This window comes from Delphinapterus leucas, chromosome 9 (genome assembly GCF_059928025.1).
Source record: "Delphinapterus leucas isolate spDelLeu-1000000601 "Yukka" chromosome 9, BTC_Dleu_Yukka2, whole genome shotgun sequence".
Taxonomy (NCBI): domain Eukaryota; kingdom Metazoa; phylum Chordata; class Mammalia; order Artiodactyla; family Monodontidae; genus Delphinapterus; species Delphinapterus leucas.
The window spans coordinates 54,369,990-54,391,082 of record NC_143137.1 but is presented as its reverse complement, the minus strand read 5'-3'; the positions used below and the strand labels follow the sequence as shown (position 1 = coordinate 54,391,082).

The window sequence follows — 21,093 nt, the reverse complement described above, 5'->3', positions numbered from 1 at the left end:
GACAGATCATCCAAAATGAAAATAAATAAGGAAACACAAGCTTTAAATGATACATTAAACAAGATGGATTTAATTGATATTTATAGGACACTCCATCCAAAAACAACAGAATACACATTTTTCTAGAGTGCTCATGGAACATTCTCCAGGACAGATCATATCTTGGGTCACAAATCAAGCCTTGGTAAATTTAAGAAAATTGAAATTTTATCAGGTATCTTTTCCGACCAAAACACTATGAGACTAGATATCAATTACAGGAAAAGATCTGTAAAAAATACCAACACATGGAGGCTAAACAATACACTACATAATAACGAAGTGATCACTGAAGAAATCAAAGAGGACATTAAAAAATACCTAGAAACAAATGACAATGGAGACACAACAACCCCAAACCTATGGGATGCAACAAGAACAGTTCTAACAGGGAAGTTTATAGCAATACAAGCCCACCTTAAGAAACAGGAAACATCTCGAATAAACAACCTAACCTTGCACCTAAAGCAATTACAGAAAGAAGAACAAAAAAACCCGCAAAGTTAGCAGAAGGAAAGAAATCATAAAAATCAGATCAGAAATAAATTAAAAAGAAATGAAGGAAATGATAGCAAAGATCAATAAAACTAAAAGCTGGTTCTTTGAGAAGATAAACAAAATAGATAAACCATTAGCCAGACTCATCAAGAAAAAAAGGGAAAAGAATCAAATCAATAGAATTAGAAATGAAAAAGGAGAAGTAACAACTGACACTGCAGAAATATAAAAGATCATGAGAGATTACTACAAGCAACTCTATGCCAATAAAATGGACAACCTGGAAGAAATGGACAAATTCTCAGACATGCACAACCTGCCAAAACTGAATCAGGAAGAAATAGAAAATATGAACAAACCAATCAACAAGCACTGAAATTGAAACTGTGATTAAAAATCTTCCAACAAAGAAAAGCCCAGGACCAGATGGCTTCACAGGCGAATTCTATCAAACATTTAGAGAAAAGCTAACACCTATCCTTCTCAAACTCTTCCAAAATATAGCAGAGGGAGGAAAACTCCCAAACTCATTCTACGACGCCACCATCACCTTGTTACCAAAACCAGACAAGGATGTCACAAAGAAAGGAAACTACAGGAAAATATCACTGATGAACATAGATGCAAAAATCCTCAACAAAATACTAGCAAACAGAAACCAACAGCACATTAAAAGGATCATACACCATGATCAAGTGGGGTTTATTCCAGGAATGCAAGGATTCTTCAATATACGCAAATCAATCAATGTGATACACCATATTAACAAATTGAAGGAGAAAACCCATATGATCATCTCAATAGATGCAGAGAAAGCTTTTGACAAAATTCAACACCCATTTATGATAAAAACCCTCCAGAAAGTAGGCATAGAGGGAACTTTCCTCAACATAATAAAGGCCATATATGACAAACCCACAGCCAATATCATCCTCAATGGTGAAAAACTGAAAGCGTTTCCACTAAGATCAGGAAAAAGACAAGGTTGCCCACTCTCACCACTCTTATTCAATATAGTTTTGGAAGTTTTAGCCACAGCAATCAGAGAAGAAAAGGAAATAAAAGGAATCCAAATCGGAAAAGAAGAAGTAAAGCTGTCACTGTTTGCAGATGACATGATACTATACATAGAGAATCCTAAAGATGCTACCAGAAAATTACTAGAGCTAATCAATGAATTTGGTAAAGTAGCAGGATACAAAATTAATGCACAGAAATCTCTGGCATTCCTACACACTAATGATGAAAAATCTGAAAGTGAAATCAAGAAAACACTCCCATTTACCACTGCAACAAAAAGAATAAGATATCTAGGAATAAACCTACCTAAAGAGACAAAAGACCTGTATGCAGAAAATTATAAGACACTGATGAAAGAAACTAAATATGATACAAATAGATGGAGAGATATACTATGTTCTTGGATTGGAAGAATCAACATTGTGAAAATGACTCTACTACCCAAAGCAATCTACAGATTCAATGCAATCCCTATCAAACTACCAATGGCATTTTTCACAGAACTAGAACAATAAATTTCACAATTTGTATGCAAACACAAAAGACCCCGAATACTCAAAGCAATCTTGAGAACGAAAAATGGAGCTGGAGGAATCAGGCTCCCTGACTTCAGACTACACTATAAAGCTACAGTAATCAAGACAGTATGGTAGTGGCACAAAAACAGAAAGACAGATCAATGGAACAGGATAGAAAGCCCAGAGATAAACCCATGCACATATGGTCACCTTATCTTTGATCAAGGAGGCAGGAATGTACAGTGGAGAAAGGACAGCCTCTTCAATAAGTGGTGCTGGGAAAACTGGACAGGTACATGTAAAAGTATAAGATTAGATCTCTCCCTAACACCATACACAAAAATAGGCTCAAAATGGATTAAAGACCTAAATGTAAGGCCAGACACTATCGAACTCTTAGAGGAAAACATAGGCAGAACACTCTATGACATAAATCACAGCAAGATCCTTTTTGACCCACCTCCTAGAGAAATGGAAATAAAAACAAAAATAAACAAATGGGACCTAATGAAACTTCAAAGCTTTTGCACAGCATAGGAAACCATAAACAAGACCAAAAGAGAACCCTCAGAATGGGAGAAAATATTTGCAAATGAAACAAGTGACAAAGGATTAATCTCCAAAATTTATAAGCAGCTCATGCAGCTCAATAACAAAAGAACAAACAACCCAATCCAAAAATGGGCAGAAGATCTAAACAGACATTTCTCCAAAGAAGATATACAGATTGCCAACAAACACATGAAAGAACGCTCAACATCATTAATCATTAGAGAAATGCAAATCAAAACTACAATGAGATATCATCTCACACCAGTCAGAATGGCCATCATCAAAAAATCTACAAACAATAAATGCTGGAGAGGGTGTGGAGAAAAGGGAACACTCTTGCACTGCTGGGGGGAATGTGAAATGGTACAGCCACTACGGAGAACAGTATGGAGGTTCCTTAAAAAACTACAAATAGAACTACCATATGACACAGCAATCCCACTATTGGGCGTACACCCTGAGAAAACCATAATTCAAAAAGAGTCATGTACCAAAATGTTCATTGCAGCTCTATTTACAATAGCCCGGAGATGGAAACAACCTAAGTGCCCATCATCGGATGAATGGATAAAGAAGATGTGGCACATATATACAATGGAATATTACTCAGCCATAAAAAGAAACGAAATTGAGCTATTTGTAATGAGGTGGATAGACCTAGAGTCTGTCATACAGAGTGAAGGAAGTCAGAAAGAGAAAGACAAATACCGTATGCTAACACATATATATGGAATTTAAGAAAAAAAAATGTCATGACGAATCTAGGGGTAAGACAGGAATGAAGACACAGACCTACTAGAGAACGGACTTGAGGATATGGGGAGGGGGAAGGGTGAGCTGTGACAAGGCGAGAGAGAGGCATGGACATATATCCACTACCAAACGTAAGGTAGATAGCTAGTGGGAAGCAGCCGCATAGCACAGGGAGATCAGCTCGGTGCTTTGTGACCGCCTGGAGCGGTGGGATAGGGAGGGTGTGAGGGAGGGAGACGCAAGAGGGAAGAGATATGGGAACATATGTATATGTAGAAGGGATTCACTTTGTTATAAAGCAGAAACTAACACACCATTGTAAAGCAATTATACACCAATAAAGATGTTAAAAAAAAAACCCAAAAAACAATGAATAACCCAATTTTGCTGAAAATGTAGATTCTGTCAGTTTTTAAATAACTTTTTTCTGATACAAGAATGTTTATTTTTAAAAACAACATAATAAATATTCAGGGTACAAAACTCAGAAAATGCAAATGAACACAGTACAGAAGTTTAACTTTATCCATAATCTAATCACCAACAGGGAGCCACAATTAGTATTTTGATAGCTCTTCTTCTAGTGCTATCTGTATACTGATGATTGCTTTTTAACATAAATGGGACTACACTACAGATAGTGTTTTGTAACCTGCTTTTTCTTAACTCAATATAGTATAAATATTTTCCATGTTATTATACAGTCTAAATTAGGGGCTGGAAACCAGCCCACTACCGATTTTCATATAACCCATAAACTTAGAAAGGTTTTTATATTTTTTTAATGGGGGATATCTAAAAAAGAATAAAATTTCATAGCATGTGAAAATTATATGAAAAACAAGTTTTAGTGTCCTGAAGCTTACTGGAACAAAGTCACACTCATTCATTTACATATTGTCTTATGACTTTCAAGCTACAACAAAATTATATTTGCAATAGAGATCATATAGCCAACAAAGCTGAAAATATTTACCTGACCCCTGTCATAAATCATGACTATATAAAATTTAGTCATACAAAGTTACTCCTCTGTTACCTTTTAGCAGTAATGCAAACAAATAATCAAAATATTCAGATAACACTAATTAATACAAAAGAAACTCTCTTATGCTTACATACACCAATCCTTAAGCTGCAACAAAATCACTCTTCCTTCAGAAACTGTACATTCCATCATGACCACAGAAGTGCTAAGAGTGAGTGGTCTCATAACTCTTGCTGTGCTCAACTCCCACCCCAACGTTCACCAGAGAGCCAGAAAAAGGGAGTGTTGTCCTCCATGAGGACAAATTGCCTATTATTTTAATGTCACTATAAAAAGATAATATCAAAGCATATTAAAAATGATAATTGTATAAGGAATTAATAACATTTTTAAAGGATTATGTAATCACAGTTATAACTATATTTATAAAAAGTTACTAATGCTTGTGATACTCCGTGAGAAACCAATTTTAGAAACTTAAGGAAAGAACTTCTTGCAGAAAGTTTATAGTACACTATTCTTGACCCTGAGCTCTTATACCACTTACGAAAAAACACAACATACAATGAATCTGACTCCCATGGTTTATAAGGATTCTATTTGGCAAACTGAGCAATGCTGCTTACCTCCATCTTCCTGCCCCCCACCCAATGCCACATAGTGAATGAAAAGATATTTTTCAAAAATAATAAATAAGGAATAGGAATGTGAAACAAAAGAGTGTCAATATCTAACCAGATATTTAGAGGAATTCTAAAAGATAAAAAGTAATCAGAATGAAAACTTCAGAGAAAAGAATGGGGGAATTTAAAGCCCTAACATGTAGGGGAAGACGAGTACAGATAAAAGAAGCAGGAGTCTCTAGGTAAATATGAGACTTGTCAACACAGGAGAACACATGATGTCCTCCCAAGCAAACTGCAGGAACATGTGAAGAGGAGACAGCAGAGAATGTAGGTATTCAGGCTAGAAGGGCAGAGCAAGGACTCAAGTAGCCAATACCCAGAGAAAGGATGACATATCCCATCCCCAAACTACAATCCCTACCTCTCTCACACAATCACTAGAGACAGTTATACAGAAAACAGAATAACCTGATAGCAATTCTAAAATACAAAAATGAGTACACAACCAAAAATCACGAATCATTTCAGGAACACCAACAACTTGAAAGAAAAGTATAAAATTCAATGGGCAAAGAGATAAACCCTCGCACCTATGGTCACCTAATCTATGACAAAAGAGGCAAAAATATACAATGGAGAAAGACAGCCTCTTCAATGAGTGGTTCTGGGAAAACTGCACAGCTACATGTAAAAGAATGAAATTAGGACACTCCCTAACTCCATACACAAAAATAAACTCAAAATGGATTAAAGACCTAAATGTAAGACCAGACACTACAAGACTCTTAGAGGAAAACGTAGGCAGAACACTTTTTGACATAAACCACAGCAACACCTTTTTTGACCAACCTCCGGGAGTAATGAAAATTAAAACAAAAATAAACAAATGGGACCTAATGAAACTTAAAAGCAAATAAACAAAAGCATATAAACAAAATTGATAAACCATTAGCCAGACTCATCAAGAAAAAAAAGGAGAAGACTCAAATCAATAGAATTAGAGGGGTTTCCCTGGTGGCGCCGTGGTTGAGAATCTGCCTGCTAATGCAGGGGACACGGGTTCGAGCCCTGGTCTGGGAAGATCCCACATACCGCGGAGCAACTAGGCCTATGAGCCGCAACTACTGAGCCTGCACGTCTGGAGACTGTGCTCTGTAACAAGAGAGGCCGTGATCGTGAGAGGCCTGCGCACTGCAATGAAGAGTGGCCCCCGCTTGCCACACCTAGAGAAAGCCCTCGCATAGAAACGAAGACCCAACACAGCAAAAATAAAATAAATTAATAGAATTAGAAATGAAAAAGGAGAAGTAACAACTGACACTGCAGAAATACAAAGGATCATGAGATATTAATACAAGCAACCATATCCAATAAAATGGACAACCTGGAAGAAATGGACAAATACTTAGAAAAGCACAACCTTCCGAAACTGAACCAGGAAAAAATAGAAAACATAAACAGACCAATCACAAGCACTAAAATTGAAACTGTGATTAAAAATCTTCAAACAAAAAAAGCCCAGGACCAGATGGCTTTACAGGCAAATTCTATCAAACACTTAGAGAAGAGTTTACACCTATCCTTCTCAAAAAATTCCAAAATGTAGCTTTTGACAAAATTCAACACCCAAAACCCTCCAGAAAGTAGGCATAGAGGTAACCTACCTCAACATAATAAAGGCCATATATGACATACCCACAGCCAACATCGTTCTCAATGGTGAAAAACTGAAACCATTTCCACTAAGATCAGGAACAAAACAAGGTTGCTGACTCTCACCACTATTATTCAACATACTGTTGGAACTTTTAGCCACAGCAGTCAGAGAAGAAAGGAAATAGAAGGAATCCAAATCAGAAAAGAAGAAGTAAAGCTGTCACTGTTTGCAGATGACATGATACTATATATAGAGAATCCTAAAGATGCCACCAGAAAACTACGAGAGTTAATCACTGAATTTAGTAAAGTAGCAGGATACAAAATTAATGTACAGAAATCTCTTGCACTCCTATACACTAATGATGAAAAATCTAAAAGAGAAATTAAGAAAACACTCCCATTTACCACTGCAACAAAAAGAATAAAATTCCTAGGAATAAACCTACCTAAGGAGACAAAAGACCTGTATGCAGAAAATTATAAGACACTGATAAAGAAATTAAAGATGATACAAACAGATGGAGAGATATACCATGTTCTTGCATTGGAAGAAGTAACATTGTGAAAATGACTATACTACCCAAAGCAATCTACAGATTCAATGCAATCCCTATCAAACTACCAATGGCATTTTTCACAGAACTAGAACAAAAAATTTCACAATTTGTATGGAAACACAAAGGACCCCGAATAACCAAAGCAATCTTGAGAAAGCAAAACGGAGCTGGAGGAATCAGGCTCCCTGATTTCAGACTATACTACAAAGCTACGATAATCAAGACAGTATGCTACTGGCACAAAAACAGAAATATAGATCAATGGAACAGGATACAAAGCCTAGAGATAAACCCACACACATACGGTCACCTTATTTTTGATAAAGGAGGCAAGAATATACAATGGAGAAAAGACAGCCTCTTCAATGAGTGGTGCTGGGAAAACTGGACAGCTACATGTAAAAGAATGAAATTAGAACACTCCCTAACACCATACACAAAAATAAACTCAAAATGGATTAAACACCTAAATGTAAGGCCAGACACCATCAAACTCTTAGAGGAAATCATAGGCAGAACACTCTATGACATAAATCACAGCAAGATCCTTTTTGACCCACTTCCTAGAGAAATGGAAATAAAAACGAAAACAAACATATGGGACCTGATGAAACTTAAAAGGTTTTTCACAGCAAAGGAAACCATAAACAAGACAAAAAGACAACCCTCAGAATGGGAGAAAACATTTGCAAACGAAGCAACTGACAAAGGATTAAACTCCAAAATATATAAGCAGCTCATGCAGCTCAATATCAAAACAAGAAACAACACAATCCAAAAATGGGCAGAAGACCTAAGTAGACATTTCTCCAAAGAAGATATACAGATTGCCAACAAACACATGAAAGGATGCTCAACATCACTAACAATTAGAGAAATGCAAATCAAAAATACAATGAGGTATCACCTCACACTGGTCTGAATGGCCATCATCAAAAAAATCTACAAACAAAAAATGTTGGAGAGGGTGTGGAGAAAAAGCAACCCTCTTGCACTATTGGTGGGAATGTAAATTGATACAGCCACTATGGAAAACAGTATGGAGATTCCTTAAAAAACTAAAAATAGAACTACCATATGACGCAGCAATCCCACTACTGGGCATATACCCTAAGGAAACTATAATTCAAAAAGAGTCATGTGCCACAATGTTCTTTGCAGCTCTGTTTACAATAGCCAAGACATGGAAGCAACCTAAGTGTCCAACAACAGATGAATGGATAAAGAAGATGTAGCACATATATACAATGGAATATTACTCAGCCATAAAAAGAAACGAAATTGAGTTATTTGTAGTGAGGTGGATGGACGTGGAGACTGTCATACAGAGTGAAGTAAGTCATAAAGAGAAAAACAACTACCGTACACTAACACATATATATGGAATCTAAAAGAAGAAAAAAATGGTTCTGAAGAACCTAGGGGCAGGGCAGGAATAAAAATGCAGACTTAGAGAATGGACTTGAGGACACGGGGAGGGGGAACTGTAAGCTGGGATGAAGTGAGAGAGTGGCATGGACACATATACACTACCAAATATAAACTAGATAGCTAGTGGGAAGCAGCCACATAGCACAGGGAGATCAGCTCGGTGCTTTGTGTCCACCTAGAGGGGTGGGATAGGGAGAGTGGGAGGGAGACACAAAAGGGAGGAGATATGGGGATATATATATATATATATATATATATGTATACATGATTCACTTTGTTATACAGCAGAAACTAACACACCATTGTAAAGTAATTATACTCCAATAATGATCTTTAAAAAATAAATAAATAAAGATATCAGGTATATCCTAACTCTAAAAAACAAAGGCCATGAAACCGGGTCATTTGTGAGACGTGGATGGACCTAGAGAGTGTCATACAGAGTGAAGTCAGAAAGAGAAAAGCAAACATTATATAATAACGCGTACATGTGGAATGTAGAAAAATGTTATAGATGATCTAAGTTGCAAAGCAAAGAGACAGAGACGTAGAGAACAAATGTATCGATATCAAGGGGGAAAAAGGGTGGGGTGGGAGGCATTGGGAGACTGGGATTGACACATATACATTATTGACACTATGTATAAAATGGACAACTGATGGAAACATGCTGTATAGCACAGGGAACTCACCTAGCACACTGTGGTAACCTAAATGGGAGGGAAGTACAAAAGGGAGGGGATATCTTTATGTGTATGGCTGATTCATTTTGTTGTGCAGTGGAGTCTAACACAACATTGTAAAGCAACCATACTCTATTAAAAAAAAAAAATTCAGGGACTTCCCTGGTGGCACCGTCGTTAAGGATCTGCCTGCCAATGCAGGGGACACAAGTTTGAGCCCTGGGCCGGGAGGACCCCACATGCCGTCGAGCAACTAAGCTCGTGAGCCACAACAACTGAGCATGTGCTCTAGAGCCCGCGAGCCACAACTACCAAGCCCGTGCACCACAACTACTGAAGCCTGTGCGACTAGAGCCCATGCTCCGCAACAATCGAAGCCACCACAATGAGAAGCCTGCACACAGCAACTAAGAGCAGCTCCTGCTCGCTGCAACTAGAGAAAGCCAGTGTGCAGCAATGAAGACCCAACGCAGCCAAAATTAATTAATTAATTAATTTTAAAATTCAATGGGCAAATAAGTTAAACCCTGGTAAGAAAGTTGACACTGCAAAAGTAATAATAACTTTGAATAAAAATAACCAGTATCTTTTTTTTTTTTTTTTTGCGGTACGTGGGCCTCTCACTGTTGTGGCCTCTCCCATTGTGGAGCACAGGCTCCGGACGCGCAGGCTCAGCAGCCATGGCTCACGGGCCTAGCCGCTCCGCGGCATGTGGGATCTTCCCGGACTGGGGCACGAACCCGTGTCCCTTGCTTCGGTAGGCGGACTCTCAACCACTGCGCCACCAGGGAAGCCCAATAGCCAGTATCTTAGAGATTTAAGAAGATATTACATCCTTTGAAAAGAAACAGAGATTTCGAGATTAAATATTTCATCAGCGAAATAAAACATGTATGGCCAGTGACTAAAAGAACGTACATAGCTGAAAAAGGAAAAAGTTCAATGGTTGAACAGAATTTTCCCAGAAAGCTCTAGGGAGAGGTTACATCTAAACAGAAAAATTATTCAACAAGCATAATATTTTTATACACAACAATGGCTGAACAAAAGACAACTAAGCAATACTTTTAAAATGAAAAGGGAAAATCGTTTTGGATTACTAATACTCAAGATAGTTCCTCATTTGGGATGGAAACGTTGCAATTTTACCACCTACAGGAAAAAAAAAGATATAAAATTCCATTTTATCTCAATATAAGATGTAGTTGGAGTGATGGGTGAAGTGCAGGAAGGCAAGTAACAGTAGAAAAAGAGAATAAAAGCATGTTGGGATTTATTGGATTGTTAAGGACAGATTGCAGATACTGATTAACTCCACATTCATAAATTTTAGTGTATTTCTTAACACTTAAAAGGTAATTACTAGAATAAATATGATGTACAAATCCCAAACAAATTAAGGAGGGAAGGAATGGAAGAGAAAAGTGCAAGGAAGAAGGGGGAAGAGGGTAAGGAATGGGAGAGTTAGAGAAGGGGCATACTCAGTAAGGAAGCATATAAAGTAGAAAATCATAAAATAAGGAAGTTAAGTCCAAATATATCAATGCTTACAATAAATACAAATTTTAAAATTTCTCTATTAATATAAAGTTCTCAGATTGGAAAGACAAAGAAAATCTAGCAATGCGCTATTGAGAAGAGACCAAAAAATTAAGACAAAAGAGTAAATCTGAAAATAAAAGGGAAAATATAGCAAAAAAAAGTATTTTTGCGAAATCACGCATTATAGCAATACTGATGGCAGAGAAGACAGAATTTACAAAACAGCAAATAGATTAAAATCCACCATTAAAATCCACCAAGAAATTTAATAATCACAAACTAGTATGAGCCAAACAACATAGTTTTGTGGTGTATGAAACAAATGCTGGTAGCAATAAAATGAGAAATTGTCAAATCCACAGTGATAATGGGAGACAGACATACATCACTCAGACATCAACAGAGCAAGCAAATGACCGATAAGTGAGATATATGGGCTTGAATAGTAGAATTAATATTTTAACCTAATACGTATATTAATATATATTCATTTCAAGTACACATTAAACATTCACAAAAAATGGCCATAGATTAGGCCACCAAAAAAAACTCAATATTCAAAACTGAAGAAACATTTCAAGTTACTTTTTCTGAACACAATGCAATAAATTAAAAATTAAGAATAAAAGGAAAACTAAATAGTCTGGCCATATGGGTTAAAAAGAAAATCAAAATTGAAAATTCATAAATAAATATGTGGCACTGAGGACATGACATTTTAAGACCCATGGGATGCAGCTAAATCAATATATAAAAAAAAATTTAAATAAATGTGCACATACTAGAAGAGAAGAAAGGTTGAAAGTATTATGATTTTAGACATTTAACTGCAGCTAGAAAAAGAACAACAAGGGACACTGTAGGAAGGAATTAATAGACAATGGATTACCTATTCTTTTCTTCAAGAAACTTGTGAAGTACCAACCATGTGTTGAGTTGAATCAAGTAAAACTTAATGGAAAACTACATTCAAAAGAGCCTGACTAGTCCTGTGTGGGTTACGTTCTCATGCATTTTTCATCACCAAGAAACAGCTTGTGAATGTCGCACTTTACCATCACCCTCCTGAGCCCAAGTTTTAAATAGAAATTTTTAAACCTATATTAAACTTCAGTATAAAATGATCTTCAATGGGGAAAATATTGTGTTCACAGTTCCATTCTAAATTATTTAAAATCATAATGAGACGTCTGTATGTTTGCTTTTGTGCTCCTTTAAGAATAAATTCAATCTAAATTAAAGAAAAAAAGCAGCAGCAGAAAATGACCTGTTTAGTCTTATTAGAAGATAAACTGCTAATGTGTATTTAGAGCAAGGACAAGACACAATCACACAAAATTGGTAATAGATTAGGAAGTTATTATTTTCTCTTCCTGGAAAGGCACAAATAATTTTCTAAAAATGATATATTTTACTCTTCGTAAACTGCCTTATATAAGCTTATGTAATCATTTTAAGACTTAGACCATACTAAAATTACTACTTGAAGAAACTGAATTGAGGAAGTTAGAAAAGCAAGGATAATACTCTTTTTCAGAATATATCCCATTTATCCACTAGAAAAATAAAGAGATGCTAATGGCATCTAACTGAATGACTTGGAGGTATTAACTGCCATCGTTAAAGTACATCCTATTAACAACGTGATGGCAGAAAATTAATATTTTGTCTCATTTAGTGGAAAAACAGTCAATGTGATCTGCCTTTGAAACTGATATGTACACATTGTGGAAATACACTGTAAGTTACAGATCTGTAAAATAAGAAGAATCACACACATGTAATGCCTCTCTAAAAGTTATTCTAGTCAATGAAAGAATGGGTCTATGGAACAGGACATGTCTATGAGATAGTCTGCGCTTTAAGAGTTAGATTCTTGTAAAGTTCATCTCCTATTTTAAATACACAGAAATGTTCTGATCTGTAATTATTATGCATATAAATAAGGAAGCTAAATGCCAAGTGTTTAAAGAGGCCAATAATAAAATCCTTCCAATCAAATGACTAAGAATAATTCAGAAGGAGAGGTCCTATTTTGTTTGATAATTAAAGTTCAGGCCTTTGGTTTGCCTTTCTTTTTTCTTGCAACTTTATTAAATCATCACATTTAACTAAAGATGCTAGATCAAGCCAATAGGCAGTCAACCCTAACATTATCTTTGGCTCTTTGATGTCAGGTGCATGCATGGATGGGAAACAGCTTTAAGGAGCCACTATTCTCTGCTTACCACCTCCCTACTTAGACTGCAGGTTTGAGACAGCACTTTAGAGAAATGGAAATACAGAGGGCTAATCAGCAATTATTAACAGACACTAACTGCATGGAGATGTAGAATTTAATGAGATAATGTTAATACATTTTTTTAACAGAATAAAGGTACAGAGAACTGTCAATTGTCTGGACCAGTGGAGGGGAACACTGGCATGGATAATGAAAAAGCCAAGATAATATTCCAGCTGAATGGTGTTTGTCACCCCGCCCTGAAGGAGATGCTCCTGGCATGCTCCAATTCATTGTTTGTGCAATCAACAAAAACAACCAGCTAATATCAAGTGTTTACTGTGTTCCATGCTCTGAGTTTATCACTTTAAATACACCACCAAAGTTTAATCCCTATAACACCACCCCCTAAGGTTGGTTCTATTAGTGTTCCTATTTGAACATGAAGAATTTAAGACTGGAGAAGTAAAGTTACTCATCTAAGATCCTACAGCTAATGGCAGAGCTACAATTCAAGCCAAGTTGATTGGAATTGAGAACATATTTTCTTTACCACTACTACATTGGCAGACTCTTTCCATGGAGACCTAACTCCCACCCAAATGGAGGAGTTATTAAGTCATGCTTGTCTACCGTCCACTGAAACCCCATTCCTAGAAACAAGGATGGGGTTTTTTAGTCAATTTTTATAAACTGCATGAGTATACCTCAGTGTTCACTATAATGATACCATGATATGGTTATAAGAATGTCAACAGTTTTACACTGAATTCATTGAAAATTTACTTTAACCTTCATACATAACCCCTTACTTAAGATTGTTGATGACCCCCTGAATTGTAGGAAAAGCACAAGTAAGAACCACTTCTCTATCACATTATACTAATAATTGTGAGAGTGGGTGTGAGGGTAAGGTGGGAAGGATTCAGTCAGAACTATCTGACCTCATCAAACAACAAGGATTTTTGAAGTCAAACCTTCCTGGGCTAATTTTTCTTCTGCTTTTGATCTTCACAACAGGCTCTATCATCCTGCATTTCTAACCCTTTTAGACACAGCCACACTGAGATAATTCATAGTTGATGGATAACTTGGTTACAAAATAGATCTAGATCTAGACAGAGGGAGAGACCCAACCACCACACATGCTAACAACCTGACAAGGGGCTAGTCCCCACAAGAAGGAGGCAATGCCAAAATGAGATCCCCAAGGATGAGCATCTGAGGACTGAAGCGGGCCTCTCATTTTCAAGTCTGCACCATCCTCCTCTCTCTCCAAATTGAGCCTGACTGTCATGGGATGCAGATTTTTTTTTGGTAAGGAAGAGAGGTAAATTTGGAGAAATTTACAGAATGTATAGAGGACCTTAATCTAAACCTGAATTTCTGAAAATATGGTCTCTTGAAGCACAGCTCAATGAAATCCCTTCTAAATTGGGCCAGCAAGACAGGCGAGACTCTCCTACAGCACTGCCAATAGTTTTCGCTGTTGAAGGGCACAGCTGAGTTGGAGGAGATGGTAGGAAAAGGGGAGCAAAAGTCTGTCCTGTCAGTGACAGTGCTAATTATGACCCAGGGACTAGGCTCAGGAAGAGTAGGCACTCAAAAATCATCTGAAACAAATAGGATCTGTTAAACACCTCTTGAAATATACCAATTTAAATAAAATCACATTCTTTACATTCTGCCTGAATTTTGAAGTGCCACCGTCTGGACAAAATCAGGAAGTCCAGATGATTGTGATGGTCACTGAGGCCAAGGCACTCTTGATTCCTTGATTTGAGGCATGACTCCTCACATAGACATGACCAGTATGTGAACAGCAGAGAGATGTATACACAGTTGGGAAGATGTGATATTGTACAGTAGTTTCTACCACAGGTATTCCAAGAAACAAGAATGACTATCCTGAGTTCCTCACCAAAATAGGGGCTGGATTGCCACACTGCTACTCATCTTCTCCTTCCTTCTCAACTGTGCTCTTGGAGCCTATTCAAGATAACTAATACTTTCAAAGAAATAACAATAAAATAAAGCTATAACATTAATCCTGGTTGTCCTTAGGTGAAGGGTTTCCTTTGATGCTTATCAGCCTTTAAAAAATCTTTAAAAATAACAAAACCTATGTCATAAAACTCTCATGCCATTGAGTATGAAATGATCAAACCCATACACTGTTGGACAGGATGTAAAATGGTGTTGCACAAGAAGTGTAACCACGTCCATTTTCGGCCCAATGAGGAATCGAAAGGAAAATAGTCTTTCCATGAAAAAGAGTATAATAAAATCCCCCCCTCCCCCGTCACTGCAATAGGGGAGAGAACAAAAAGGCAGTAGACAGAAAGAACTCAGAATAAAACAGAATACTGTAGCATCGTGCTAAAAGAGAAAAAGAAACTATTTCCAGCTTGATCAGGAAAAAGCAAAGACCTTTTTCCAAGGCATACTGAATGGAAGCAAAAGTTTCCAAAATGAAAAGAAAGCAAAGCACTTTCCACAAAAAATAATATAAGCGCCCTGATATACAAGACAGACATCCCAGATTGGATTAGAAAAGGGTAAACCCAATAAGAAACTCTCAGGAAAGAAGATCTAAAGGAAGTTAATATAATAGGAGAGAAACAGTGGACATTTCCAGTTCAACATGGTGGCTTGAATACAAGTATTTATCTCTCCCCCTTACCAATCTGTACTAAAATGACAGTACTAAGTTATAACTCAGAAGGACAAATAAAATGAATAAGGAGAAGACTGAAGACAAGATACAAACAAAAATTTTGAGATGGGAAACAAATGGACAGGAGGTCACTGACAAGGATGATGACTAAAGGTAGAAACCAGTAAGAACTAAGTCAATTCATACTTCAGAATCCCAGAAACACTCAAGAATTGGAAGTTGAACTTTAAGGAGGGGCTAAAACCAAAATGATAAGTTAGAGTGGATTTAAGGAACAGGTCCTTTCCCCTAGACTCTCCCAGTCAGGTGTCTGCCTATCCCTGATCCCAGCAGAGGTTTATTCTCTGAAGAGGCTGAACTTGAGAGGCTCAGAATTAGGACACCAAGCATAATGAAAACCAGGATGAACAGTGAGACTGAACAAAAATGAAGCATAAAAAAGGCACTGAGCCCCATCTTGATCATCTCAGGAAACAAACTGCAGCTAGGCTTACCTATCTTAAAAACTAGATTGGTCCATCAGCTTTGGAGGAATGAAGGGACGTCTCCTGACAGCAATTTGGAGATCAACCGGTCCAGATTGGATTAGGACAATGGAGAACCACAAGGAAAATTTCAGGGGGAAGAAAAACTGACAGATTTTCTGATTCTGATTTATTTCAGAGGAGTTTTCTAGTTTTATCAAATAGTTTGAGGCCTCAATTTGTGATTAAAATTCTATTAATTGTATTAATTATGAACAAATGAAAAGAAGAGGCAATTATAACTAGGAAAATTTAAAATTTTTGCAAGGAAAGAAAGTTAATCATAGTATACTATGTGATCTCACTAAGAACAGTATTTACATCATCTTAAGATTGTAAATACTTATACAAATTAAAGCCAAAAAGTAGGGTAAAGATACTTGGGGGTAGGAATAGAGCAGAGAAAATCCCGTCTCGATGTGTTCCTTTGTACCCTGTAACTCAGGTAGTTACATCTAGAGGCTTGTTCAGATTCAGGCTTAATTCTATTGGTGGTTATTGCATACTCCCATGAGGACATCATAACCTCTGGATGTCCCTCTTTTGAGGATGTTAGCAGGTATTGATAATCTTTGCCTAGATGTATTAATTCTTCAGGGGTTGTCAAATGGTGATTCCTAAATCTATTATTCTTTCTTGATTTATTAGTGGGATTACTCCTAAAAGAGAAATTTCCCTTCATCAATGACTAGATTACCATGAGGTGAATTTCATATAGAAATCACTGAAAATAAATGCTTAGTTATTTGATTTATTTGCCAGTTTTCAACACTAATTCTTATTTGTTTTTATAATGGTATCTATTGGGTTTTGTATATTAATGTTATAACCTGCAATTTGGCTAACTTCTCTCACTGTTTGTAGTATTTCCACTGATTCTTTTGGTTTTTCTAGATATATCATCATAAATCTGCAATAACGATAATTTTGCCCCCCTCTAGCTTGCTTTCATTATCTGTAGAGATGGTATGCTACTCGTTACTCTCTCTCTTTTTTTTCATAGTTTTGTATGGGATTCAACCAATAATTTTTCTATTGGTTATTTTTAAGTAAAATGAATTTTTCAGTAATTTGAGAGGCATATGGCCAAGATAGCTTTTCTAGCTTTATGGAATGAAATTCTTTTCTCTGTTTCATGAATTGAAAAAGAAAAAAATGACAATCTCACACACATTGAGCTTTCCCCATTTGTTTCACTTCAACACTTCTTTCTGGACTTTCTCTTTCCCTTTTGCCCTACTGAACCTTCCCTGCACAGAAGTCTACTCCAGCACTTTCTACTCAGTGCAGGGCTTTGTCCTGAAAAGGTGCTTCAATCTGATGTTCTAGAGAAGTCACAGGAGGAAGACCAGCAGACACCCCATGGTCTCCGTGCACTCATCCACTCACAGGTGCCATCAAAGTCCCCACCCAGGTGCTGTTGCTGTCCTAAGAATGGCCCAATGAGCCACCAGTATGTACCTGATGGCAATTTTGGGGTTTCCTGGATCTGAGAGTAGGCCCTAGTCCCCTGGCCTTCCCTGAGCTTCCTCCCTCTCACTTTCTGATACCACATGGTTCTTAAAATTGTTCATGGTTTGTTCCCCTCACTCCTAGTTTGAGGTTCATGGAGAAACCTCGTCACCTATATTTGTTGTTGATGTTATCCATTGGTTTTGGTTTTACTGCACTAGTTGCTCTCTCTAATTATATGAGGGGTTTCTAAACCTATGCCACTGCCATGCTCCCTGAGTCCTCTCCTATCTGACGTGTACACACTGCTATATTTAAAATGGATAACCAACAAGAACCTACTGTATAGCACAGGGAACTCTGCTCAATATTATCTGACAATCTAAATGGGAAAAGAATTTGAAAAAGAATAGATATGTGTATATGTATAACTGAATCACTTTGCTGTACACCTGACACTAACACATTGTTAATCACCTATACTCCAGTATAAAATAAATGAATAAATACAGAGAGAAATACAGAACGCGTCAGACAAGTCTCAGCTTTCTTTGACAAGTATTTTAATTAACTCTTTATTAAACATTAAAAATAAGTATCAAAATCCCACTGTTATTATTTATACTATGATGTACACACTGACTTGATGACCCCCAGTAGCAGCAAGCACACCCAGCACCAAATCTTAGTTTCTAAATACCATTCTTCAATCAAAGGAAACAGGGATCTTTGGAGAAATGGCTGATTCTAGGTCTGGGGCTGGAAAAACACAGTGTAAGCCAAGAGCAACTTGTAGGACAAGAAAGTAAGAAAGTGTTCAAAAAACAAAGGGATGAAGACATCTCAAAAGGACACAGGGGCCAAGCTAAAAGAGCTCCCACTCCCAGTGACCAAAGCAGGAACAATTTGAGTAACAAAAGAAATAATGTACCACTGGATAATAACTAGGATTGCAAGTACAATACAGGATAACTAGCTAAATTTGATTTTCACATAAACAGTGAATAATTTTTTAGTATAAGTATGCTTCGTTGCAATATCTCAAGCGCCAATTTCTATATATCACGTAGACTGACATATAATAATATTACGATAACTATATAGTAAAATATATGTAATTCTCTTTCCATGACAGAAGCTTAATTATTCTTCAATGATTCTTTTCATTTCTTCTAAACGATACTAAATCTAAAAGTTCTCCCAGGAGTTAGTGCTGTATCTGTGACCTAAATGGACACTACCTTGCAATCACAGACAAGATTACAGGGGCCAATTTGGGGAAAGCCAAGATAATCAATTCTCCTCACAAATGTTGCATTAACGAATTTATTTTCGATTCATTAACAAAAGAATGTGACACAAGATTTGTGAGGTATCATACACTTTAATTAAACTGAATTAAACTGTCAATATTCTCCTAGCAGCTGACATCTCTTGCTCTGTTTTGGCCCTCATGGAATTTAATATTTAAAATTTGTGAAATGGAATATGTTTCTTAGCAAGATGACAGAATCAAAATTCTCTTAGGATTCTTCACTTACCCTTTAAACTCTTAGACCATCTATGTCAAGAAGTTCTTAAGTGTGGGTTAAATTAGAAAATTACTTAATTTCAAAAGATCATAAGTGTTTTTTTTACAATGTTAAATGCAGGCCAATCTTGGAAATATCAGTTTCAGTAAAACTTCTACAGTCAAAAAGCAGCAATCACCTCAGAACTTTATACCTCCTTGGGTCCAAAGGCAAGACTTGCTTTGATATAGTTTGGGTTTAGAAAATTTCACTGTGATGAAAAGGATTTCTCTTTAAGAAGATCAGTTTCAATGTCTAGCTTGTAATTTGTAGAATATTGACAAGGAGAACAAACTGGAATAAGACAAGTGAACACATTCTTACATGTACCCTGGAATGAAATTCTTTGTGAATCTGCCAAATTCAAAACGACCCTTACTGCCCGCAAACACAGTGAAGTTCAAACATCCTCTCCAGGTGTTCAAAATAGCAAAGGATTTTTAATTATAAATTCCTCTAACTAGAAACAACTAGAAAGAAAATAATCTTTCCCAAAATAAGTTGAATCACTTCTCATTTGCTTGTTGGGTGCTTATGAATAAAGAGTCTGTATATAGTTGGCACTTGCGCGTGCCTGCGCTCTTTCTTCCAAAAACATTAAACCACCTAAGGAGACAATGCATAATAATGTACTGATAAAGCCACCTGCTGTCTTCCTGCACAGCATGCCACTATTATAAGAGGGATACTTGTTCTGTTCACCCACTGATAAGTGAGAAGACTGCACTTACCGAGCTGGGGCTGGAGTGCCGCCGAACTTTAGGAGACTCTTTGCCAGTGGAGGAGGCCTTAAAGTTAATGCAAGCATTGTTCTCAGAATGCACCCTCTTAACTTGATTAGTTGGTTTCTCAAATGGGTCAAAAGTGCTCTGTGTCCTCTGAACCCTGACTTTTTTATCCTCAGGAATTGTGTCCAGGGGTTTGATCACTGAGTCCATTCCCGGGCAGTTCCGTGTAGACATCTTTGTGACACATATCTGGGAAAAAAAAGAAATTAAACTGAACCTCTCCACTGACACTTTAATATCACTAAACATGCTGATTTGTCATCCTAGAAAGCATGCCAATGTTGATTCCAGGAAATACCCCGAAAGGCCACAATTTAAAAGCTACACTAGCTTAAACCTCAATATGAAAAATTCCTCATAATCATTCTGCTTATACTCACTTAGGGCTGACACTAAAATTGCTATCCCTAAAACAGGAAGCTTAAGGTCTCTACTGCTAGTGCCCTAAGGTGGTTCTTGAACTCTGTCACATATTTTACCATCTGACTGCAACTGGGATTATTTCTGAATCATTAAAAGTTGGATAAGTTGCCTTAATTAAAACAAAAACAGCTGAACTAAATCAGATGGGCATTTTAACTGATGGGCCACCATGGAAGCAGCTAACACAGCTAGAGAAAGTCATTATGTTCGTCAACACTTTAATGCTTGAATACCTGTTTAAAATCTATCCCAATCTTGATTTCATCTCCAAACTAGAATGGAGCATATGAAAAGGCTAAAAGGTAGAGATAGTAAAAGTTGAAAACAATGTTTATTCTTTTTTCCTTTTTTTTTTAACATCTTTATTGGAATATCATTGCTTTACAATGGTGTGCTAGTTTCTGCTGTATAACAAAGTGAATCCGCTATACGTATACATATATCCCCATATCCCCTCCCTCTTGTGTCTCCCTCCCACCCTCCCTATCCCACCCCTCTAGGTGGTCACAAAGCACCGAGTTGATCTGCCTGTGCTACGCGGCTGTTTCCCACTAGCTATCGGTTTCACATT

General features: G+C 36.9%; 1 protein-coding gene across 2 annotated transcripts in view; it reads right to left on the bottom strand.

The window, feature by feature from the left end:
- The window catches only part of CDK14 (cyclin dependent kinase 14), a 582,146-nt gene that overhangs the window by 418,653 nt on the left and 142,400 nt on the right, over window positions 1-21,093 (bottom strand). For both annotated transcript variants that reach the window (XM_089917034.1, XM_022585327.3), the window contains exon 3: window positions 20,043-20,288. In XM_089917034.1, the coding sequence (XP_089773160.1) occupies window positions 20,043-20,288 (246 nt within the window). The remainder of the gene's footprint in view (window positions 1-20,042; window positions 20,289-21,093) is intronic.